General features: G+C 38.3%; 2 protein-coding genes across 4 annotated transcripts; both read left to right on the forward strand.

The window, feature by feature from the left end:
* The first annotated feature begins 6,284 nt into the window (after positions 1–6,284).
* On the forward strand, positions 6,285–11,595 carry TM4SF1 (transmembrane 4 L six family member 1). Of its 2 annotated transcripts, XM_066556481.1 has the most exons (5): positions 6,285–6,461; positions 8,240–8,329; positions 8,419–8,567; positions 9,960–10,140; positions 11,068–11,595. In XM_066556481.1, exons 1-5 carry the CDS (start codon positions 6,285–6,287, stop codon positions 11,080–11,082), a joined length of 612 nt encoding a protein of 203 aa, XP_066412578.1. In that variant the 3' UTR covers positions 11,083–11,595. The 2 variants fall into 2 exon arrangements, with proteins under 2 accessions (XP_066412578.1, XP_066412577.1); XM_066556480.1 differs by lacking the exon at positions 11,068–11,595 and having other exon boundaries at positions 9,960–10,305.
* Positions 10,095–19,782, forward strand: TM4SF18 (transmembrane 4 L six family member 18). 2 transcript variants are annotated; one of them, XM_066556483.1, is made up of 6 exons: positions 10,095–10,140; positions 15,397–15,607; positions 16,410–16,499; positions 17,151–17,293; positions 17,390–17,570; positions 17,974–19,782. In XM_066556483.1, exons 2-6 carry the CDS (start codon positions 15,431–15,433, stop codon positions 17,986–17,988), a joined length of 606 nt encoding a protein of 201 aa, XP_066412580.1. In that variant the 5' UTR covers positions 10,095–10,140; positions 15,397–15,430; the 3' UTR covers positions 17,989–19,782. The 2 variants fall into 2 exon arrangements, with proteins under 2 accessions (XP_066412580.1, XP_066412579.1); XM_066556482.1 differs by lacking the exon at positions 10,095–10,140 and having other exon boundaries at positions 15,354–15,607.
* The last annotated feature ends 2,162 nt before the right edge of the window (positions 19,783–21,944 follow it).

Genomic DNA, 21,944 nt, shown 5'->3' on the forward strand with positions numbered 1-21,944 from the left:
TCAGATTACTGTTTTATAATCTTCAATAATTAAAAGCAAAATCCAGATTCTGCCTTGGCAACATTCATTCATTCATGATCCTAGTGTTATCAGGATTGAGGTACTAGCAATAAAATTTAATAGAACCTTGTTGTTAACATTACTAGGAATGTACTGTTCAGACACTTGTCATGGTTTAACCCAGCCAGCACAGAGCTGCTTGCTGACTCTGCCCTCAATGGGGTGGGGATTAATAGTGAGAAAACTGATGGGTTGAGATAAAGAGCTCAATAATCAAAATAATAATAATAAATTGTAATGAAAATTGACTGTAAACTGATTTCTGTTGGGATAATATTTTTATTCATTGCACATTAATCATAGGCTGGATTAATCAGCAACCTACTCTAAAAGTCTGCATATGAACAATGCTGTAATGGCTTTGTAATTGTAATGATTTCACAGGACGCATCCTAATTTTCCTTGAGCCCTTTGTAGTCTCTAAGTAGTGCTCCTTTAGTAAGCCTATGTCTTCATCTTAGAGCAGAGTGTAATTTATCAAAATCCCAGGAGTCAATGGAGTATAACACATAAAAGCCCAGGATGTTTTTCCTGACGGGCAAGTTCTATGTTGACAGGGTTGCAGTTTCCTCTGCCTGATGGTGCCTGCCTTTTTGGAGGGAAATTCCATCTGATTCAGTGTAGGCACTGGGGAAGAACTGTGGTATTTTGATTTTTTTGAGGTTTTTTTTTTCTCCTCACCTTTAGGGGAAGCTTCCAGTTTGTTTTGTTTCCTTTGTCTTTGTGCTTATGGAGAGCAGAGAGCAGGACTACTTTTCTGTAAAAGAAGAAAGTTGGTTTATTTTCTTTTTTAACTTAACATTTATAAGTTTTATATATATATATATATAATATATATAATATATATATTTTGGAAGAACTCTCTTTTGGAACTAACACCTGAACCAAATCCCACCTGTCTGGTCAAAGGTGTCACTTGGTGGGCATGGTACCTTCGTTCAGTTCCTCTTCCTGTAAGAGTGCCTTGTGCCTGGCTCCTGTGCCACCAGGAGCTGTTACTGAGCATTGTTGTATTCCACCAGAGGCAGATGCCTCTCACCTGAAGATGGTATTTCAGGTGCTGTTGTGGGAGACTTGAGAGCCAGAGGTCACTGAAGTCAAAGGCCCACGAATGGGCCCAGCAGGACCTGTCTGGTCACAGCCTGATTATCACTAGAGGGAGCTGGTGGAATTCTTGGGGTAGTCTATCTTCTGAGCACTGGCAAAAAGTCCCATGGGCAGGATCTGACTCCTAGGAGGAGATGGCTGCGGGACAGAATGCTTCTCTGGAATGAACACATCTGTATTTCTGCAGCATGAAATTCCATGGTTTTATACCCAAATGACACAGCTACTTTTAGCTGTAATTACAGTACAAAGGAATAGAAAAGTCCTAATTCAGGAAATTAGTATTTCCCCATCCTCCAAGCCAATTGCAGTTCATTAGAAAGGCACCATATCTGTGCATTTGAAAACTCTTGAATAGAGCAGCTGCAGTAGAGTGCTGTATCTAGTACCACATGGTAGACATGTCTTGCAGATTTACACAGCATACAGTCTCAGTTGTGTTGTTCCAGTATGTTACCTTAAAAAAATACTAAGAATTAATTAAATCATAATCAATTTTAAATGTTATTTTCTTCTGCTTTTCTCCCTCAAATGTTGCTTAGATGAAAAAGAATCCTCTGTAACTAATTAGTTTTTTAATAATGGTCTTTAATTGGTTCTTTTTAATTTTTTTTTTAAATAATTTTAAAATAATGGTTTGGGGGTTTTCCTAAAATTTCCATCTTACTAAAAATGTGTGCTACTTTTGTATAACATTTTTCAGACCCCTTGGAGGAACATGAGTTAAATGGTTGGTTTTATCCTTGACCGCCATTTTAAGGAACATCTTGTAGCAAAGATTCTGTGTGCTGAGTGTATATTGTTAAATGGATTTCAGAATTCCAATTTGAATGATGATAGCAAAGATTGATGGAGGGATGGGATTGCAGTTTAGGAAATAATTTTTTAAGAGTCTTGTGATCATGTCTGATTTGCTTTTCTGGTTGTGATGTCTGATTCAACTGCCACTGATGCTGAACGATATGCAAGTAAAGACAACATGCTGGAATATTAGTCATGCTAATGTGAAAGACATGTTAAATTTAAACATTCATTTCCCATCCTGCTGCTATGGAATAAATATGTAGACTGTTCCCAGCCAAAGCAACAGTTGTGGGATTGTTCAGCAAGTATAATTAAAACATTTAATTGACATGAACTTACTAATGGCTAATTCCAGATGCAAGACTGCATGACCAATCTATGAAGCATATGCTAAGGAAAAAAAAACAGGCAAATGATTTGGTACTTTTCAATTTTCTTTCCTTTTTTTTCAGCTTACAGATCTAAAATACATGGTATTATAGAGGTAGTCTGTTTTTTTTCTTCTGGATTAGTAGTTCACTACCAACAGGATCACTTTAAGAAAAACACAAAGGTAATTAATGACTGACTTTTGCACCACAAGACCCAAAGACATAACACTGGTAATTTTTGTTCCATGTTTTCAGTGTCTGTTTTTTGTGGTTGCTGCAGGAGAGGGGAGACATCAGTGACACACTGCGAGCTGTAAGACCATCTGTTCCTTGTACTGTGCGATGCAGACTTTGTATGGTAAACTGATGCCAATTTTCTGACCCATACAGTCATTACAAACACACAATGTAGAAGAGAGGATGCTTATAGTACTGTGATGCTAATGCCTCATGCTTGTTTAACTTTTGCAAGAACATCACACTTTTAGGGATAGACTAGAAATCTAAAATGCAAACCTGTGGGTAAATAGTACAGTCCAAGTGAAACAAACTTTTGCTGGCCATTTTGCAAGGCCAAGGTTTCACCTACAGGCTGCTGCAGAAATAGAAAAAGGATTTGTTTGTCCTATGTCCTACTTTTATCATAATAACATTGTTGAAAGAATTAATGAATGCAGGCTACAGCATGGTTTTTGTATGTCACCAGAAAACAGTGTTTGAAGTGGTTTATTTGATTGTGGTATTGCAAGTCCAGGGTCAGTAATAGTTGTTCTTAAGTAATGTTTATGGGTTCTTCTTTAAAGAGAGGGATTTCTGTACACTCATTTAGTGGTAGCTCTGCCCTGATTGTAAGCTTTTCAGTCTCCAAACTGGTAGGTTAAATGGAAAAACTACTTTTGTTGCATAGTTGCTGACTCCTTCTTAGGTCAGCATTATTACTAATAAACGAAATGTTTTCTGTATGTGTCAGTGTGTGTTGCTACATAGAAGTGTGAGCACTCACTCCACGCTGACTTCTATGGTTCAGATCAGATTTCTGTCTCAAAGTGGTGACAGAGATAGCAAGCAAGCACATGCATGTGTATTACAGCTGTGTTAGGAGCAATTGCTCTCATAACAATAGGTAGTTGCTTGTGCTCATTAGTAGCTCATTAGTTCATCTGAGGAGCTGTGATCTAATTAATAAAAGTAATCTGGAGACTTTCTTCTCTCTGTGGCCAGGAGACCATAGGTACCAAGGGCTTCATGATGAGCAGTTTCCTCTTGTGACTATCCAGGTCGAGTTTGTCAACCAATGTAGGCTTGAGAGGTGGTGAGGACAATTACAGCTGCATCACAGTGTTTTTTGTGGATGATTACTGGAAAATATGGGTAATGCACCATTTGAACGTTGAGAAATGGATGGCAGCATCGATGGGTCAAAGGGAGTTGGAGTTGTCCTAAGGTCACCAGGAGCTCTGTCTGCACAGCTGGCCAAGACCCTGCCCTTAGTTTAGCCAACAGGTGACCACACATTCCCACTATGGTCCCAACAATTGTCTGAGTCAGCACTGGCCCCCATGAGCAGCAACCTATTAAACAGTAAAAGACCAAAGGAGAACAGCTTACAAGAGAATACACGTGGGAATTATTAACCTGTGTAAATACATATGTTATGTTGCCCAGTCTTTCCAAATGAGTCTGTGAAGCCCATGCCATTATTTCCTTTGCTGTGTTTCACCTGCAGATGCCATACAGTTACCACATCCTGTCAATGCTTCCATGAGAGTCATTTTCCTCCATTAAAATTTTTCTGATGGTGAAAATGTTAATGAAAATTCTGCAAAGAAAAGTTATATTCTGGTTAGACTTTCTGGTAGAAGCTGTATCATAGGGTGTCCAAATGGCAGTGGCACTAGTCAAGCCCCCTTGATTCACACCTGACCAGATCTTTCAATGTAAAAAAATTGTATTTGCATCAAATACCATGTTTCCTTCCTTCCTTCCTTCCTTCCTTCCTTCCTTCCTTCCTTCCTTCCTTCCTTCCTTCCTTCCTTCCTTCCTCCCTCCCTTCCTCCCTCCCTTCCTCCCTTCCTCCCTTCCCTTCCCTTCTTTCTTTCCACTGTTTTCAAGGTCATTGGAAGATATTTTAAATATAGAATTGGTTTTAAACACAGGGTGTTCTTGATGACATAATTTTTTTTTAAACGAAGTATTACGAAAACCATTATTTAAGTTGTAAATAGAACAAATTTACAAGTTTTCAAATATATGATTAGGGCTAGGGTTTTAAATCCATGTCCCACAGGTGATATGTTGGTGTGGTTGTTGAGGTGGGGGAAGAGTACTGGGTGGTGAGTTTTGGGGAAGGAGTGGTTTGGGCTTTTAGCCCAACAAAATAAAGGAAGTTTTCAGTTGAGCGTCTGTCTTCTTCTGCAGAGGAAACTTGCAGAATGTTTCAGTCATTAGAGGTGAAGCACACAATAATGGCCAGCCTATATTTGTACAATTGGAGGATATTTCTCATAATGAAGGAAGTCTCCAAGGTCAGCATCAACAATACCCGGAGAAGTTACATCACAAAGCCACAGCTGCACCAGCCTGCTCTCTTCCTCTGCTTCACCCCCCACCTTTTATTTTTGCACACTCTTTCTCAGCATAAGTTGCACACATCTCTTGCAAGAATACCATGGTTTTGACTTGGGCTTGTGTATACCATGCTATTTAGCTATTAAACATACCCCACTCCACCTTCAAAAATGAAACCTGAATATTTTTTTTAAAGTTTCCTTATAGTCTTCTAATATCCTGTACATTACCAAACTCGATTTGTCTAGCTTCTGGTTTTGCAATGAGAAATACATTGTACTGTGATGATGGCAGCAGCAGCACCACCTGGATCTAGTTTGGGCCTGTGCATTTTAGTTACCTCCTGTCATGTGATGGCAGTAGGCATGGCAGCTCACACCTTTGTGTTGAGCTGTGTCTGAAGAAAAAGGCTCTGGGTTATTTTAGAAAAATTTGCAAGAGGGAAAAGAGAAAAGGCTAGATCTTAATTTTTATAGTGCACTTTGTGTCTCTATTTACTATGGAAATTAATGTTACTGGTACATAAAACACCATTTGGAAACCTTGGATATAAGCTGTTTCTTTCTTGGCATTTTTCTTTTGTGTGTGTTCTATACATGATATTTCAGTGCAAGGACTCTCTTTTATAATTCTTTTTTTAAGCAGTATTTTTCATGAGTGTTTGCTTGGTTTAACTGTTACCAAACCATTTACTAATTGACTGTTAATCTAAAATCAGCTTTTCTTATAATGGAAAGAACAAGGACAATCCTAAGAAGCTTACCTGTTCCTTTTATTTGTTTTCCAACCTCCTGGTGAGGTTTTCTGTTGTTCCATCAACAGGATAGTAAAGTGAGAGGTTGCTCTACATACTTCTTATTGCTGTAGACCTTTTTCTGTTTATATCCAAAACTCTGACTCAATGCTGTTGAAGTCAGCCAAGTCTCTCCCTGGCTTCAGGTTGTTCTGAATCAGCCTATAAACCTAAAATTCAAGGCTGCTTCTAACAAAGAAAACAAAACATCTTTCCTTCAATTCCTAACAGAACTTGTGTTGTGGTTTAAGCCTGTTGTTCACATCTAATCATGTTCACCAGTGATTATTCCAAGCATCATATGTTTGTGTGAAATCACCTAGTATTCAGTATTTCCTTCATTGCATTTGGTTAATCTACAATTAATGCATTTTAAAAGGGCGGTGGTGTTCTGCCATCCCTGCCCTCTCACTCTGCAATTGAGAATGGTGGTTAGGAAGGGTTATAAACGTCATCTAGGTAGTTAGGTAACCCCTGGTATTTAAGGAGGTAAGAATAAACACTGATCTTCTTTTAGGTGTGGATAGGTGTGAGATAGGTTGAATTGGACAAGTTGAAGGAGGATTTTTAAAGTTGAAAATATGTGTTTTGGAAGGTGTGCTAGATGTGTTGGTTATAAGTTGCTCATCCTTGCCCTCCTCTGCATTGTGGCCAACACTTTACTTTATTTTCCCAATGGTGAAACAAGATTTGCTTCAGAGCATCACCTCAGCAAATACGTGGAGTGCCTTCATGGCATTCTAGGTGGAGGCTTTCTGGTAAGTATTAACCTAGTGTCTTCTTTCAAATTTATTTTGGAGGTACTTGGTACTGCTCTTTCTCTACTGGTTACCTGAATTTATTAATCAAATATCTTTGTCAACAGGTGTCTCTGTAGTTGTATATATAAAAAAGAGCTATATTATCCCATAGCTATAATTAATTATTATTGATTTTGTTATCTACAACATTATGTCGCTTTAAAGCTAAAAAATCGTAGGGTCAGGGGCACAGAATCCAAATGCAAAAGTGAAACAAAGCCTCTCAGCAAGTCACAGTTAGCATAAATGGTTAAATCTTAAATTTTTGTTATATTATTGAACTACTTTCCTTTTAAATGTCCCTAAATAATGAGCATTTAGATATAATTCCTTAATTTCTATTATCTGACATGCTGACAGCTATTTCTCTGCCTTAGCTGTTCAGAGGAATCGAGTGGTAGTTGTCAAAGCTTTGCATTTGAGTAACAGGATGCAAGGACTGAGTGTGTTTATTATAGGATGTCATTAATCTGAAGTTCTTATTTTCTATCTTTTCAGTTTTGTGGATCACACTGCAGCATATTTAAGACCTCTAACTCCAGGCTTCCTTTTTCATCTTCTTTTAGAAGTCCTCTTAGAAATAGGTTATAGGTCCCTTCCAATTCTTAAGACTATGATTTTATGATCTCAAGGTGTCTGCAAATCACAGGTTGGAAACAATTGCATGCTAAGGTGTTTTGTGTTGTGAGAGGTGCTTACAGCTGTATTACAGTCCCATTGGGACCTAGAGTGGGATTTGCAAAGACTGGGCTTTACACACAGAATAATACAAATGGAACCAGTGGAACTTCTCCTGCAGTGCACTTGTACAACCTCTTCTGGACTTGAAGCATTGAGGCTCAGCATTGGGTTTGAGTAAGGGTTGACAAGTATGTGTCTGTTCAACAGGATAGTTATTGTTCTAGTTTCATGTTAAGTAAGTCTGTGGCATTTGCAAATAACTCTCTACCCTTTCTTTATTTTTTTTCCAGAGTACTCTTGGGTGTAGAGTCTTAAGTGGACACTGTTAAGTGCTATTATTGCTGGTGGGAGGATCCTCTTTTTAATCAGCTCCTTCTTGTTCATTCAGCTCCTTCAGTTCTTTCTTGATTTTATGCTAAAAACTCAGGATGGTTTATGCTTTTCATGGATAGCTTCTGCTTTGTTACTTTGCATTTCTGTCACTGGGAACTGGTTGTGAAATCTTGGAAAAAAGTAGATGTCTATAATAAGATGTTTGTCTGAATTGAGCAAAATTTTATTAGACTTTCTACTGTAGTCAGACTGGTTTTTCACACAGGTAATTATGATTGCTCTTAAGTAACAAGTATATTGGCAGCAGCTGTTTTTCAAATAACTTTATTTTGTAGTCCTCATTGGAATAAAGCTAATGCCCTTCTTTTTTTTTTTTTTTTTTTTTTTTTTTTTTTTTTTTTTGCAAAGCATTTTATTTGCAAATACAGCATTTAATGAAAAGAGAAATTTTTAAAGCTGAAATACTTTAAATGTAGCAACACCCCAACAGTTTCTTTCTGTGCTTAAGTGCAATATTGCCACAGTGGCAATAGAAATGTACATGTGCTGGAGTTGGTGATGTCAGTAGTGAGATGCCTACTGTGTTAAATAGGACTAAAGCTGAATGACCTGTACAGCTTACTGCCAAGTAGCAACATAAATGAATGCAGTTTGAGTACTGTATTATATCTGCCCTCTCTGTGCAACCAAAAGAACAGTGTGGGTTTTTTTTCCATACCCAGGTACTCATTCCAGCTGCAGTGTTCATTGGGCTTCACAATGACGACTGCTGCGGGTGCTTTGGCCATGAGGGCTGTGGAAAGAGCTGTGCGGTAAGTGAGCCTGTACATCCCAGTCCCAGGTAATCCCAAAGACAAGGCGATGGCTGTGCTGAAAGTTCATGTTTATGTCTGCTCTGCAGATGCTGTCCTCAGTTCTGGCAGCCTTTGTTGGGATCCTTGGCTCTGGATACTGTATAATCATTTCAGCACTGGGCTTGTCTCAAGGACCGTATTGTCTTACCCACCTAGAAAGAAACTGGATCTATCCTTTCACTGACTCCTCTGGAGGGTAAGTTGTCTGTTCATGAGGAAGTTATCTCTTCCCAATGTACACATGGGCTTTATTCCAGTACCTTTCAGCAATGTTCAGTAACCATATACCAAAATCTATTCATAAATCTATCCTTCCCAATTTGAACTTAACAAATGGCATCAATTACCCTTGCTCCTAGAGTATAAAATCAAAGCCATTAAAAAAATGTAGGTGATTAAATCTATACATCATATACTGTTCATGTCCAGGAACATCTCTAACAAAATATAAAGTTTTAGGACTTTGAAGTATTTACAAACTAGGAATAGTGGTTGTTAAGATATTTGTCTTATCATTTGTGTAAGAGTCTGTTTTGTCAATCTTGCTTCTGAAGCTGCTTTGTACCAGCATAAAGTGGCACAATGCCCACATTAGTGACAATGGCATAGAATCTCATAAATGAAACTTGAGAAGATTTATAAGAATCTTTGTACACTGCAGGACAGAGAGGGCAAGAAGCTCCTAACTAACCCTAATTAAGGTTCTCCTGCGAAAAAAGTCTCAGTGTGCTATTCTCCATTAATGCACATAAATCCTGATGTGGTTCATATCACGGCGGGCATTTAAAGTGTCTGTATGGCTGGCAACCTCAAGGGTGTATCTAGCAACAGCTTATGGCTGATGCCAGACTAGAGACAGTTGGAGTTCTAAGAAGCCACATAAAGCTCTTTGCAGCAGAGTTTGAATTTTATATTTCACTTGTATCTCTTGTATAGTTTGTATTTCACTTGTATCATTCCTCTTTCTCCATCTTTCTGACTGTGACTGAGTGTAGAAGAACTAATTTAGGTCCTTGCTGAAGGCAAGTTCTGATGTTCTCAAGATGTGAGTGAGCAGTAACAGCTGAAATACTGCAGTACCTCACCATATTTTTTTTGTGTTTGGCTCATCCAAGTAAGCATATGAGGGCCCAAAGACAGTGACACAGGAGAGAAAGTGACCCATTTGCCTCAGATCAATGATTGCTATCTTTAGAAAAAAAGCCCAATCTTGCAAAGCTCATGTGACTGTTTTGAGAAAAACCTTTGCTCTTTCAGCTTTCTTGAGTTTGTGCCTCACTTTAACCAGCAACAGGAAACCTTAACCTGCATTTATACCTTAGATTATTTTTTAAAAAAGAAATTAAGACACAACAAAAATGTGTGGTTGATATTTCAACATCTTCCTAAACTAAAGAAACCTTGCATAGAGTAAAACATTGCTTTTTCTATTCCCTTAGGAGTCTATTTCTAAGGCATCCTAGCCTATTAGGACTCCATAGAGTGAATAGCCTCAATAGAGTTACAGGCTAGACATAATTTGGTTATAGTGTATGGTAAGTATCCTACTCTGACACAATGTTAATATGCTTTTAATTGCTGTGTACAGGTACTTGTTTGAGTATAACAAGTGGTCTGAATGTCAGGAACCTCAAAACATCGTGCAGTGGAACGTCACCCTCTTTTCCATCCTGCTTGTTTTGGGAGGAATAGAATTCATTCTGTGCTTCATACAGATAATCAATGGCATTCTTGGAGGACTGTGTGGGTTGTGCTGCAGTCATGAGGAGGTAAGTAGTTTGCAGACGTACCCATGCTTCTCAGATGAACATATAACTTGTTACTTATACTACTGTGGGGTTTTACTCAGCAATTACTTTATAGGTATTCTTAAGCAACAATTCCCTGTACAGCTGTTCCTATAGCCCTGCTGTGGTTAGAATTTTCATGTAGTGTTTGATCACATGCTTTCAGCTGATTCCTCAACTGTCACCGTAATGTTAATCTGCCTAAGAGCTAGGAGCTAGAGGGCTTTTGTCTGTCCAATGACACATGCAATCATCACACTGCATAGGTGATATAACTGAGATACTGATCTCCTGGTGTTTGTGGTCTTTGCCTAAACCATTGTGTTATTTTGTGGTGCTTGTTCTAACTATATTGTATTAGCCTTGGTTTTTGTCCACAGCAGCTCATAAGCCACTGACAATATGCTGCATGTAATGAAAACTGCAGCATCCTGGCCTTGCACAGTGGAAGTAAGATAAGAGAAAGAATTAAATTGCAAATAGCTAATAAAATCTGCAGACAAATCTGGAAGGTTTTGGAAGGTGGATTTTTTTTTTTTTTTAGTGAGGAAAGGAAATTTTCTCCAAATTTCTTTAAAGCCTTGTTAAATAGTTTGGACATATTCCAAAATCAGTATCAGAGTGCTAGTGTTGGAAAAACCATAGTTTAAATCATGAACCAGATATAATTTATATCACACACTATAGGTAAGCATGTGTTTCACATTTTTAATTGACACAGTTGGGTGCTGGGGCTCTTTCAAAGCTATTGCCACTTTCTCCCCCTGTCTTCCTTGCTCTAACTCCAGTATAGAAGAGCTATGCTATGGTTTTCTAATTGTGCTCAGGTTAATTTTTGCATTTTTAGTTGGATACAATATTAGCATTCTTTCTATTAATATGTTTCTTTCTTTTTGTTCCCCCCCACAGACATATGTTTGCTAGAAACCTCACCATGTATTGACATTGGTGCATGTGTGTGCTGTAATGAATATACTGTGGATTTTTTTTTAAATATTCCAGGCAAACTGAAATACACATTGTTGTCAAACTGTGCTGTTGCCATGAATTTAACTGACTTGGGGCCTTTGCCGTTGGAGTCATATGCAGGTTTTCCACTAACCTGCCTGAACTGAAAGTAAATGTATCCTGAATATCTTTGGTTCATTTGATCTTGGTACAGGCAACTGCCTTAAAACATGTCACTAAAGTGACTTTATTTATTTTTCTCTTTCTACTGACACAACAGCTCTGTACTTTGTCCTGTTTTCCCAATAAAGTTGCTCTTTCATTCCGATCTTGGAATGAACACAAACCAAATCCAGCCTGGCCTGGATAAAAGGTTTTGGTTAGCTGGACCAAAACCAAAGCAGCAGTAAAATGTGGATGACTGAGGGCTTTTAAGAATTTTTCTGAACTTCCCCTGTATTTCACAAATAAAGATTTGTATTAAAAATACCCAGGAGGTGTCATTGATTCCTTCCCTGCCCATGTTGAAACACTGCTTGCCTGGTCTTGGAGTAAAGGACAGTGGTGGCCTGAGAACATGGATTTAATGCAGTCAGGTTATAACCTGTTTTTCTTCTCCAGCAGGCTCTGCCAGAGTAGGAACTGCTTCCTTGCTTGGTTTGGCTCATTGAACTGAAACAGGTGTTTGTTCCTCAATAAGGGTTCAACAACAGCTCTGGGTCAGATACAACAGCACATGTGGAGACTTAGTCCTGGGTCAGGGCTGGCAGCTCTCAACCAGGGAGCTGAGAGGGTCCCTGCACATCTGAGCCTAGCTTAGCACCTCCTGGTCTCCCAAGGGGGATCACCTCCTGATTGCTCCATTTTATCCTGAGATAAAGCAAGATGCGGGCATGACTCTTGTTTTTTGCCTCAGCTACCCTCAGGCCTCACAGCATTCAAGGAATGCAGCCCAAATTCAGGTCAGTAAAGACAGATTAATCTGAAATACCTGACTTTACTGGTTATCAGCTTGAAGGCATTACTGTAAGGTCCTGGGTAAGAACCTTTGAAGTATAGCTTGTTGCACATTAGAGTGAATGTTTCATCACAAGTACATCTGAATAATGTGCTGCCAACAGCATTGCTGGCAAAGCCAGCATGTAGCATTGCTGCTGGCAATGGCATTTTTCAAGTGAAAACCAAAATGTGACATGCTCTTTATTTCAAAGGAATGAGGCTCAGTTTTTGAATTTAGCTGTTCATACTGTCCTTGAAAACAATCAAGTTAGTTTCTATTCATGGGATAAAAAGAAGTTCCAGTGAGTGACAGTGCATCCTTAGGCTATTTGTAACAAGGAGGGTGGTCCTTAAAGACAGCCAGAAACTTCAGGTGTATCTCAGGCTGTCTGCACAGTTAAGTCTGCCCTGTACAAATACATACCTGAAAAAAAGAAGTGAACTGTGAAAGCAAAATTGTCTACGTACATCTACACCAGCAAAAGAATTGTCAGATGAAAAGAGTTTGTATCTAGAATCTCAGGATACCTGAATTTTGCAAGAGTATTTATTCATACCTAAATACATAGAGGTAGTTGGGGGACTTTATTGCCATTTAATGCCATTTCTTTGTAGTGTCTATCCCTGTCCTGTCCTGCTGTGGGAGGGAGGAAGGAGAATACGTGCATGCACATATGTATACACACACAATTCCTTGCAGCTGTGTGATACAGTGTCTTTGTGTGTGAAGATACAGTTTTGAAAAAAAATATCTTCAAGTTTAAATGGGGTATGGAAGGAGAGAAAATGGAAAAGAAAGTCCTCAATAGAATAATGTATAATTACCATGCAACTTAAGGATTTTTGCCTTTATTCTTGCATAATGCTTATTTGTTTTTCTGGTACACACAATAACTTAAAGAACTGAAACAATTTTGCAATATATAGAATTCCAATATATAGAATGATTAGGCTAGCGTTTAGACTCAAAACTTCAGCACAAATGCATGCAGCACCAACAGATTCTTGTAGCCCTAATGCACAGCATTACTGCTCACTCTCTATATTGTCATGTAAAAAATGGCCAGCTGGATTATTTTGATGTCCGGTGCATAAGACATTGTTTTGAGAGATTTATCAGTTACACTGTGAAGAAGTGATTGGTTTAGGTTGTATTCATATCAGCTGGCAGAGAAGTCACACAGAGTAAACATGAATTTTCGGTAACAGGCTTGGAATCAATTCATGAATAATGACAGCAATGGAAAAGCAGTGCTTGCAACACTTGGCAAGATGCTTGAGAAACTAGCTTACAGGTTTGCTTAATTCTTAGTATAAAGAAGTTGTTTCCTGTTCTAGTGGCATTGTGTGCCAGAAAAATAACCACACTGAGCTTTGCAGGGCTCAGTTCAAAAGCAAAGTCATGAAGCAGACTGCTGTACTGCAGAACAAATGCTGCTTCAGTCATCATTTCTCAAGGTAGTTTCTAATCAGAACAGGTTATGATGAAAATTACATTAAATTTGATTATAAAATAAGATGCTTGCTATTAATTTTGGCCTTTGCTTTTAAGAAAATATTTCAGCCAATTATATGATATTTGAGTTCTGTACTAAAAAAATCATGGGGATTGGATGTGCGTGATTTTTATGCAGCTGTTTCCTCTGCTCTCTGTGGCGTAGTGTTGATGGCATGAGTTCTGTCTCTGCCTATGAGTCTGGAAAGGCAGGTTTGCTACTAATTCTGATGAGAGGAAGACCTGAAAAAAAGTATCTGTAGTGGTGAGAGAGTAAAACAGGAAATATGAGAAGATTAAGAATGAGGACTTCAAAATGAAGCCTCCTAGGAAAAGAGGAGAGTCACAGCAGAGAACAGGTAGAAGAATGGTGGAATTGTGTGAGTACCGCCCCACCCATTTCCTTGTGTGATCTCATGTTAAGCGATAGTATGGAATTAGTTACAACGTACAATCCAAACAGCTTTTATGAGAGGATGAGAGGAGCCTCATGTGTGACGAGCCTGAAACAGCTCACATGGAAACAGAAGGAAAATACGTTGGGATGTCATTGCTTCTAGAAACAGCCTTCCTGCTTTTGATAGAGGCCCCTTTTTTATTTGTTTTGTGGTGGGGTTTTTGGTTTTTTTTTTTGTTTGTTTGTTTGTTTTTTTTTTGTTTGGTTGGTTTTTTGGGGATTTTTTGGGTTTTTTGGGGGTGGTTTTTTTGGGGTTTTTTTGGGGGGGTTTTTTGTTTTTTGTTTGTTTGGTTGGTTGGTTGGTTTTGGGGGTTTTGGGGGGTTTTTTTTGGTTTTTTTTTGTTCTCCAGCTGCAACTTTGCTATTGAGTAAAGCGTAAGGTCATTCTTGAGTTACTTTTCTGGTGACTCACAGGGGCATAAGACTGAAGGCTTGGGTTGTGCTGCAAGTGTTCAAACTGCCCTGGCTCTGTGTTACTGGGATAGCGTTTAGGTGCTCTGGGGCTGGGGAATGATGACATAGACTATTGGAAAGCTGTCTGACTTTGGCTTTGCACAGTGCAAACAGCAGGCATTTCAAAACAACAGCCAGACCTTTTGTCCTGCACAAGAAGTCACATGTACATAGGTCAGGCTTGTAGCTGTGCAAGCTCAGCTGTAAGCACAGAATGAAACAACTGGAGAAATAGCAGGATTTAATTTGCAAAGTACTGGAGCCACATAATGCTGTGGGAAAGAGTAATTGATTAAAAGTGTGAAAATAAGTCTGCCTTGCAGTTTCTAACCAGTGTTAATTGGGCTTCTGTAGTCTTTGCAAGATGGCCCAGACTCAGCCTGCTGCTGAAAGTCATTATCTCATTGGTTCCCCCTTAGGGTCCTCCTAATAAATCTCTGCAGTATAAGGCAAAGTGTCGTCTTCTGTACAGAGGCTGGGCATATTTATCTTCTTAGAGCCCCCTTCCCTATGCTGCAGTATGGTTGAAAAACCTTGCTTCTGTCACAAACTATGTTGCAGTTTGTGTGGTGGGGAGGAGGACATTTTTGAGCAGTACTAGGAAATGAGAGCTTTGAAGTTCCTTCCTGAGTCTGACTCCTAGACATATTTCATTTGGAAGATCACAAAGGAGGATCTTTTAAAAGGGAAATGACTACATAAAGCCATGTTTAACACAAGACAGTGAGTTTACACAGTGATATTAATCTGTTGTTCTGCTAACTGTTAAGCACTTCTGTTCCTGGAATCACACCCCAGTCACTGGTTCCTGTGAATATGAAATACTGAATCAAGCTGGGGAGGTCAAAATATTTCTTATATTGAAGGTCTTGTAAACTTTTATTAGCTTAGAAGAAGAAAACTTCCAGAGTTCTTGAGAGATGGCTTTGGAGACATGTGGAAACTGTTTGAGTTGCCTGCTGGTACCTCTTGCACTTTGGAGTATTGTTGTGAACATCCTCCTATACTTTCCAAACGGGAAAGCTCTGCCTGCTGCCAGTTACCAGTTCCCCAGCCATGAGTGGTATTTTGAAGGCATCTGTTTCTCAGGTGTGATGGTAAGTGCTCAGTCTGTGAATTTTTAATGAATTGCATTCTACTGCAAATAATATTGGATTACTCTTCAGTAATGTAATTGCTTTAAAAAAAGAGCATATGGATTTCTTCACTAAAAACCACTGCAGGCAGAAAACTCAATCAAACTGAAAAAAATAGTATACTGAATGACAAGTTATGTATGTTATTAAGTGCAAATGATATTGCAGGGTGTGTTGGGGTTTTTTTTCTGCTGTCTTTTTGTTTATATGTAATTTATGCTTACATTATGGAGGCAAACAGTATATTGATTTAATCACCTGTGGAGGCTGAATTAGAGGTCTTATACCCAAATGAACTTGAAAGACAAATGAAAGTCCAGGTGAATGTAATCAAAAGTTTGTGTTACTGACTTTTTCTAGAGTGAATGTGTTGGTAAGGAAGGCAATACTCTGATTTGTGTGCCTGTGTCAGCAAGAAGGTGTTGAACTGATGTGTTTGTATCAATAAAATATCCTTCTTTTCACTGGTATTGGTTCTTTTGTTTGTGACCTTGGTTTTATAGTTTCAGCTTCACTGGTGTAGCTGTGCCCTAGGTCATAGCACTTTACTGTGATGGTAGAGGCTGTACTCTTTGTCTTTCAAGTGCACCAGCAGCCTACTAAAACCACTCGAGTTCCATGTATGCCTTGAGTAATTGTCCTATGGATCAGCTTTAAAATATCAAGACAGCAGAAGAGATGCAGTCCCTGACTTCCAAAGGTGAAGGAGACTTTGGCTTAGTATCTGCAGTTATCTCACTGATCGTATGATGTTCTCTTATAGATCCTTCTTTTGGCAGTAATTCTAATAACACTGGAGTGTAGTGTGTTCTATCGGTGCTGCCAGAGTGAGAGCTGTAACAAAACCTACAGGGTGAGTCTGTGTTTTATTTCTGTGCATCACATTAGTATTTGTTTCCAATGCCTTCCTGCTCCTGCTCCGGCACATCCTGCTGCCCTCTCCACTGCTCTGTTTTCACTTCCTTTCACAGAAGATTCTAAATTGGGTTGCAAGGTCACAGAAAGTGTAGCTTCTTTCATCTGAAGCATAAACAGGATTAAAAAAAATTAGACACACATTTCCCCAAATCCTTGTAAAATAAAATAAGAACACAGGACAAAGCACACCAGCTAAATAGCTTCATCCCTTTGCCTGTATTATTTGGAAGTGGTTTTTTTCAGAAATTACTCAATACACTCTATCTGGGATGCAGACATATTTAATACACAGCTGCATTCCTCTGGTATTTTGGGAAACAACTTTACAAAAACACAAGTTTAAAAACCCCACAAAATTAATATATAACTTATAGTTGTAGAACTGTCTTAAACTCTGTCTTAATCTTTCTTTTGTATGTGTATTCTTACTATTCTTTACCTGCTATTTTTCTTTCTGGGTTGTGAAGACTGGGAAAATCAAATGTGAAATTCAGCCCCAAGGAAGTAGCTAGACAGACTGAATGATCATATTTGCTGTTGACACTATCCCCACAAGGTAATACTTCTCTCTCTCTCTTTACTTCAGAGTTTTATTTCTATTGTGCTAGCCCTTCTTGGAATTGCTTTCTCGGGATACAGTTGCATCATTTTTACCCTGCATTTGATTCAAGGCCCTTTCTGCAATTCATCAAGTGGATGGAATTATATTTTCAAAGACACTGCTGGGGGGTAAGAAACATTGGTCTAACTCTTCTGGAAGAAATTGTTTATCAAATCAGTAGTCAGAAACATTCTTCTTACTTCAGTCTGGTGTTTCTCTAATAGGTACCTCACAGATTACCCTGCCTGGTCTAAGTGCACAGAACCTGCTAATGTTGTGGAGTGGAATATTATTTTACTCTCAATTTTGATAGCACTCAGCGGACTGCAGTTGATCATCTGTATTCTCAAAGTAGCCACCGAGTTGAAACGAACACTCTGTGGGACCTATTCTGTTTTTGTGCAGGTAACAAAACATCTGAGGTTTATTTATTCAGCATCTCCTTGTCACTGTAGCTTCAGCAATTTCTCTCAGTTGTAGACCTACCCTTTTGATTTATGCATTCTCTATGCTATGGCATATTTTTTCCAGAGAATATGTACTGATAATACATTTGTTTGTTTAGATTCATCCACTAATTTCTTGTGGTATACAGAGGCTAGTGGCTGCTCACTCTGACCTTTTAGACTAGGACTGAGAAGAAACAAAAGTGTTTAGGAAATTAACATGGATGCCAAGTCCATTACTATTTTGTCAGCAGAGGTTGCTGAACACCTTTGTTCTAACATTCAATTGACAGACATTCTTACTAATGTGTGGCTTTCACAGCAATAATGAGAAAGATTTGCACTTTTTTTTTTACTTGCAGGCTGGAATTCTCTGAAAATGGCAAGGAAATTGTTGCTGCTTCTCCCCCATCCCCAGAAAAAGAGAGAACCTCTCCATAATCCATAGCGGTAGATTTGAGTGCTACAAAGAAAAATGATACCCTTATCTTAAATCTCTGTCCGTCAAACTTCTATGTTTTGGATGAAGTCTATTTGAACTGTCTGACATCTACATTTTTCTTCACCTGTCCTGTTGCGCCTGGCAGGGACACCTAATTTTTTTACCCTCCAACTTGTTATGACAGTAGGGATATTTTAATATAATGGAACTGCTTTTGTATTGAAATCACCTTATTGTTTTTTCTTAATAGGATGCTGTAGAACTGCTTTTGTACTCCCTTGTCATTGCTTAGACCATATGACTGTTTGTGGTTTCAAAAGGGCCTGGTTCAAAGCTAGTACATCAAGAGGGGTTGTTAGTGCATGGACTGAAGCCATGATTTCTAAATGAATGAATTTTAGTTACAGACAGACCATGATGGCAATCATGGAAGGAGGTGGGCAGAACCTACACTTGTCCTTCCATCTTAGAAGTTTGTAACTGCAAAAAGCAATTACTGAAAAACGTCTATCAAGTCTTTCTGTGGTAAGAAAGGCACCTGGGCCTGATTGACATATTAGACATACAGGTCTGAACTCAGCTCTACTAATTGGTACGTATCAATAGCTGCATTGGGTTTTTTTTTCACTTTACACTTAGAGGAAAATTTTTTTCTTTTAGTCAAGTATGATTGACTTGAGGGAACTTATGAGGGAACTTTGTGGGCACCCAGTGCTAGCTTATTAATATTCTTCCAAGTATCCTGACCTTGCTACACTGAAAGGCTAACATTCTTGACAATGATGATCCAATGAAAAAGAATAACCTGTTTTAAATTAGCAGCTAAAAGGTATTTTTACTTTCTCAGAGAATTATTTTTTCATTCTCAGTGAAAATTCAGGGATTCACAATTAAGTGGACACCTGGCTCATTTGCAGTTGCATGGCCAGCATTTGACTGTATTTAGCACTCGTGGTTTTGGGTTTTTTTTTAGTTTTTTCCTCTGAACACTAAGAGGAAAGAGAAATATGTACTTCAGACTTGCAATAATGCATGTATGCCTATTACATCAGAACTAGTGCAAACTCAGGTACATTGTCATCAAATACTAAACACTGTTAGAAATGCAAACCATACAATAAGTGTCAGCTTTGGGTAAATTATTTAGAAAAAATTAGAATATATCAGTCATTTAGTTCTGTTTCAAGACAATGTTGAGTTTTTGCCTTCGTATTCCTTTGTCAGATGGTTTTGTATAGCTGATTTCTTCCCGTAGGATTTCAAGAATGCATCTAAAATTTTAATTGCTTAGTTTCTTTTAAGTTGCAAGAAGTATAAAGTAATTAATAATATCTAAAAATGGGGCTAGTCTTTTGGAGATGGTTCACCCTGGCATGGATTGTCAGGGGTGCATGATACAACGGCATGATGATAAAATGAAGACTGCCATTGCACACTTGTTTTTCTCTAGACTTAAATATGTGACATATCATTTATCTTAAATTATAATCCTTCATTTTTATGGATTTGTGGATGTTGTTTGTGGACAGAAGGAAAAGAAAGAAAACTTAAAAAGCAACCTGTACTCCCACCAAACATCTCAGAGAATCTTGCTGATTTCTTGCCTACAAACTCTGGATCTGTCTTTATCATTTTTTGTGTGATTGTGCCTGGTGAATTTACATTTCCAATCTATCACAGACATCTCTTAATTTTGGGGCTTAAATTAAATAAAGAGACATGTAATGTAGTTCTTGTTTGGCTTCCTGATCCTGCAACCCTTTTTACCCATAATCCAGAATCTGGCATCTCCATTACCACAACCAGCCTCAACTGAAACTTGGTGGTTCTGCTTTCAAAGATTCAGTTTATTGATTTGAAATTGTTAAGAATACTAAAGGCTAACAGCAGGCTGTATTTCCAAATTTAACAGCCAGTTTCACACAGGCCTTTTGGATGTAAGGCAAAGTTAACCTTGATCTAATCAATTTAAGTCCTGATTCAATCCTAAGTATATTGTGTTTAAAAAGTGGCTCTATGAGCTGTCTCTGGTAGCAGAACCAAGATTCCTGCAAAGAATTTTAATTAACTTGAATTCGAATTGGCTCGAAATCTAGACATAACCAATGAGCCTGATGGTGGTGTTTGAGGCAATGTGACTGTGCAGCTGCAGAACACAGACCTCAACAACAGGGAGAAGTGGCCCTCAGGGCCAGAACAAGGCTTGCACCATGTTGGAATGTGGAGAAACCCTTCTTTGCGCAAGAGTTCCTGAACATGAGATGCTGAAATCCCCATGTAAACACCCCAGGCACAGGAGGAAGAAAGCTGCGGATATGAGTTTATGAACTCCTGGCAGAGAGGAATTAGTGATGAATCTGCAGTAGGAGTTCAAGCATTATTTGTCCCCCACAGCCAGTGCATTTTGCCAGAGTATCAGGATTCTGTGTCTGGGACAGTAAATGCCATTCATTTAAAAGACTGCAGGTGGAAATCACAGTAGACATCCAGTTTTGTAGCAAAATACTGTGGAGCCCCATCCACACCTTTGCATTTTAAAGTATATATTAATATCTGTGTAGGTAAAAGTGACTCTTGCAAAACTACAATTTCCTGATTGTTCCCATTATGGATAGAGGGGTTTTCCACATAGAGCAGCAGAGGATAAATGAAGCTGCACCAGCTCTTTAAATGGTGCTTAACTGCAGAGGTTTACAGGCAACCAGAGCAGCAGCATGAGCAGCAGGCAACAGACACACATCATTGAAATGCGAGAATTGTGAAATGGTGGGGGTTCAATTCAGCCTCGCTGTGTGATCTTATGAATGATATATATGATATGCATATCTTATGAATATGAATATATATGTGACCTTTTGTCAGAATATTCAATTTGGGGGTTTATTTATTATTTTCTTTCAAGGAAAATTTTGGAAGTAAAATATTTGCTTTATCTTTTCAATGCAATTTTGGGGATTTCAGAAACAGTCTATTTCAGCATCCTCAATATGAGAAATTAGGTACTGTGGTTTAAAGCAATTAAGGAGTATTAAGGACACCAAACTGCAGACCCATAATTTAACCAAATAAATAGGGTCTTTTTATTTAGGTCTTGAGAGAAGTTCCTGCTTTTCAGTCACCTTCTGAAGATAAAACAGACCTCAGAAACTGAGGTACTTTTGAGCTCCTTAAGAAAAAGGTAAGAGGAGTGTGTTTAGGCACACAGATAATCTGAAAGTTTGGGGGAGGTGCCATTAAAAGCAGAAGTGGAAAATATTGCCTGTCAGAAGTTTTTGTTATATTTTTACATTAAAAAACCATTCAGTTCTTTTGGAAATCAAGGAAGAGTAATTTAGAATATTCAGGGGTGTGAGGCAAAGTAAAGCATATACTTTTACCCTCAAATAAATGTGGAGATTTCAAGGGTATTGCTGGTGTTGTTTTTTCTCTTCCTCAATCAAATGGAAATCTGAACAAAAATATATCAAAAACCTACATACTCATGAACAACTGATTTATGAAGGAATGACTTTGAATTAAAGTATTTTAATAGGAGGTAAAAGCTTTCTCATTTTTACCTCACTTAATTTACAAATGGGTATTTGCAACCCCCAATAGGTGGATCTTTACACTTGTCTACTTATCTTCATCTGTGGCAAAGGAAAAAAAATCCCTACAGAAATAATTTTGATAATGTGACATCAACCTGTGAAACTCCAGAATTTCATCATAGATTTGGAAAGATTTCAAAATCTCAGCTTTGGCTTTGTCATGTAGAGAGAAGTAGAATCCTTCATTTAATCCAAATGTGTAGAAATATGAAGAAATTAAATATTCTGACAGTGACTGATAGGAATAGTGATTAAAATTTGTGAATTATCTTATATGTCCTGGTGAACAAGACTTAGATTT

This window comes from Molothrus aeneus, chromosome 10 (genome assembly GCF_037042795.1).
Source record: "Molothrus aeneus isolate 106 chromosome 10, BPBGC_Maene_1.0, whole genome shotgun sequence".
Lineage (NCBI taxonomy): Eukaryota > Metazoa > Chordata > Aves > Passeriformes > Icteridae > Molothrus > Molothrus aeneus.

Bases quoted from the DNA above. Each gene is read 5' to 3' on its own strand.
- TM4SF18 (XM_066556483.1), top strand. From the start codon at position 15,431: ATGGCTTTGGAGACATGTGGAAACTGTTTGAGTTGCCTGCTGGTACCT. The intron at 15,608-16,409 runs GTAAGTGCTCAG...GTTCTCTTATAG, and splicing joins TCTGTTTCTCAGGTGTGATG to ATCCTTCTTTTGGCAGTAAT. The intron at 17,294-17,389 runs GTAAGAAACATT...TTTCTCTAATAG, and splicing joins TTCAAAGACACTGCTGGGGG to GTACCTCACAGATTACCCTG.
- TM4SF1 (XM_066556480.1), top strand. From the start codon at position 6,285: ATGTGTTTTGGAAGGTGTGCTAGATGTGTTGGTTATAAGTTGCTCATC. The intron at 8,330-8,418 runs GTAAGTGAGCCT...TCTGCTCTGCAG, and splicing joins GCTGTGGAAAGAGCTGTGCG to ATGCTGTCCTCAGTTCTGGC. The intron at 8,568-9,959 runs GTAAGTTGTCTG...TGCTGTGTACAG, and splicing joins TTCACTGACTCCTCTGGAGG to GTACTTGTTTGAGTATAACA.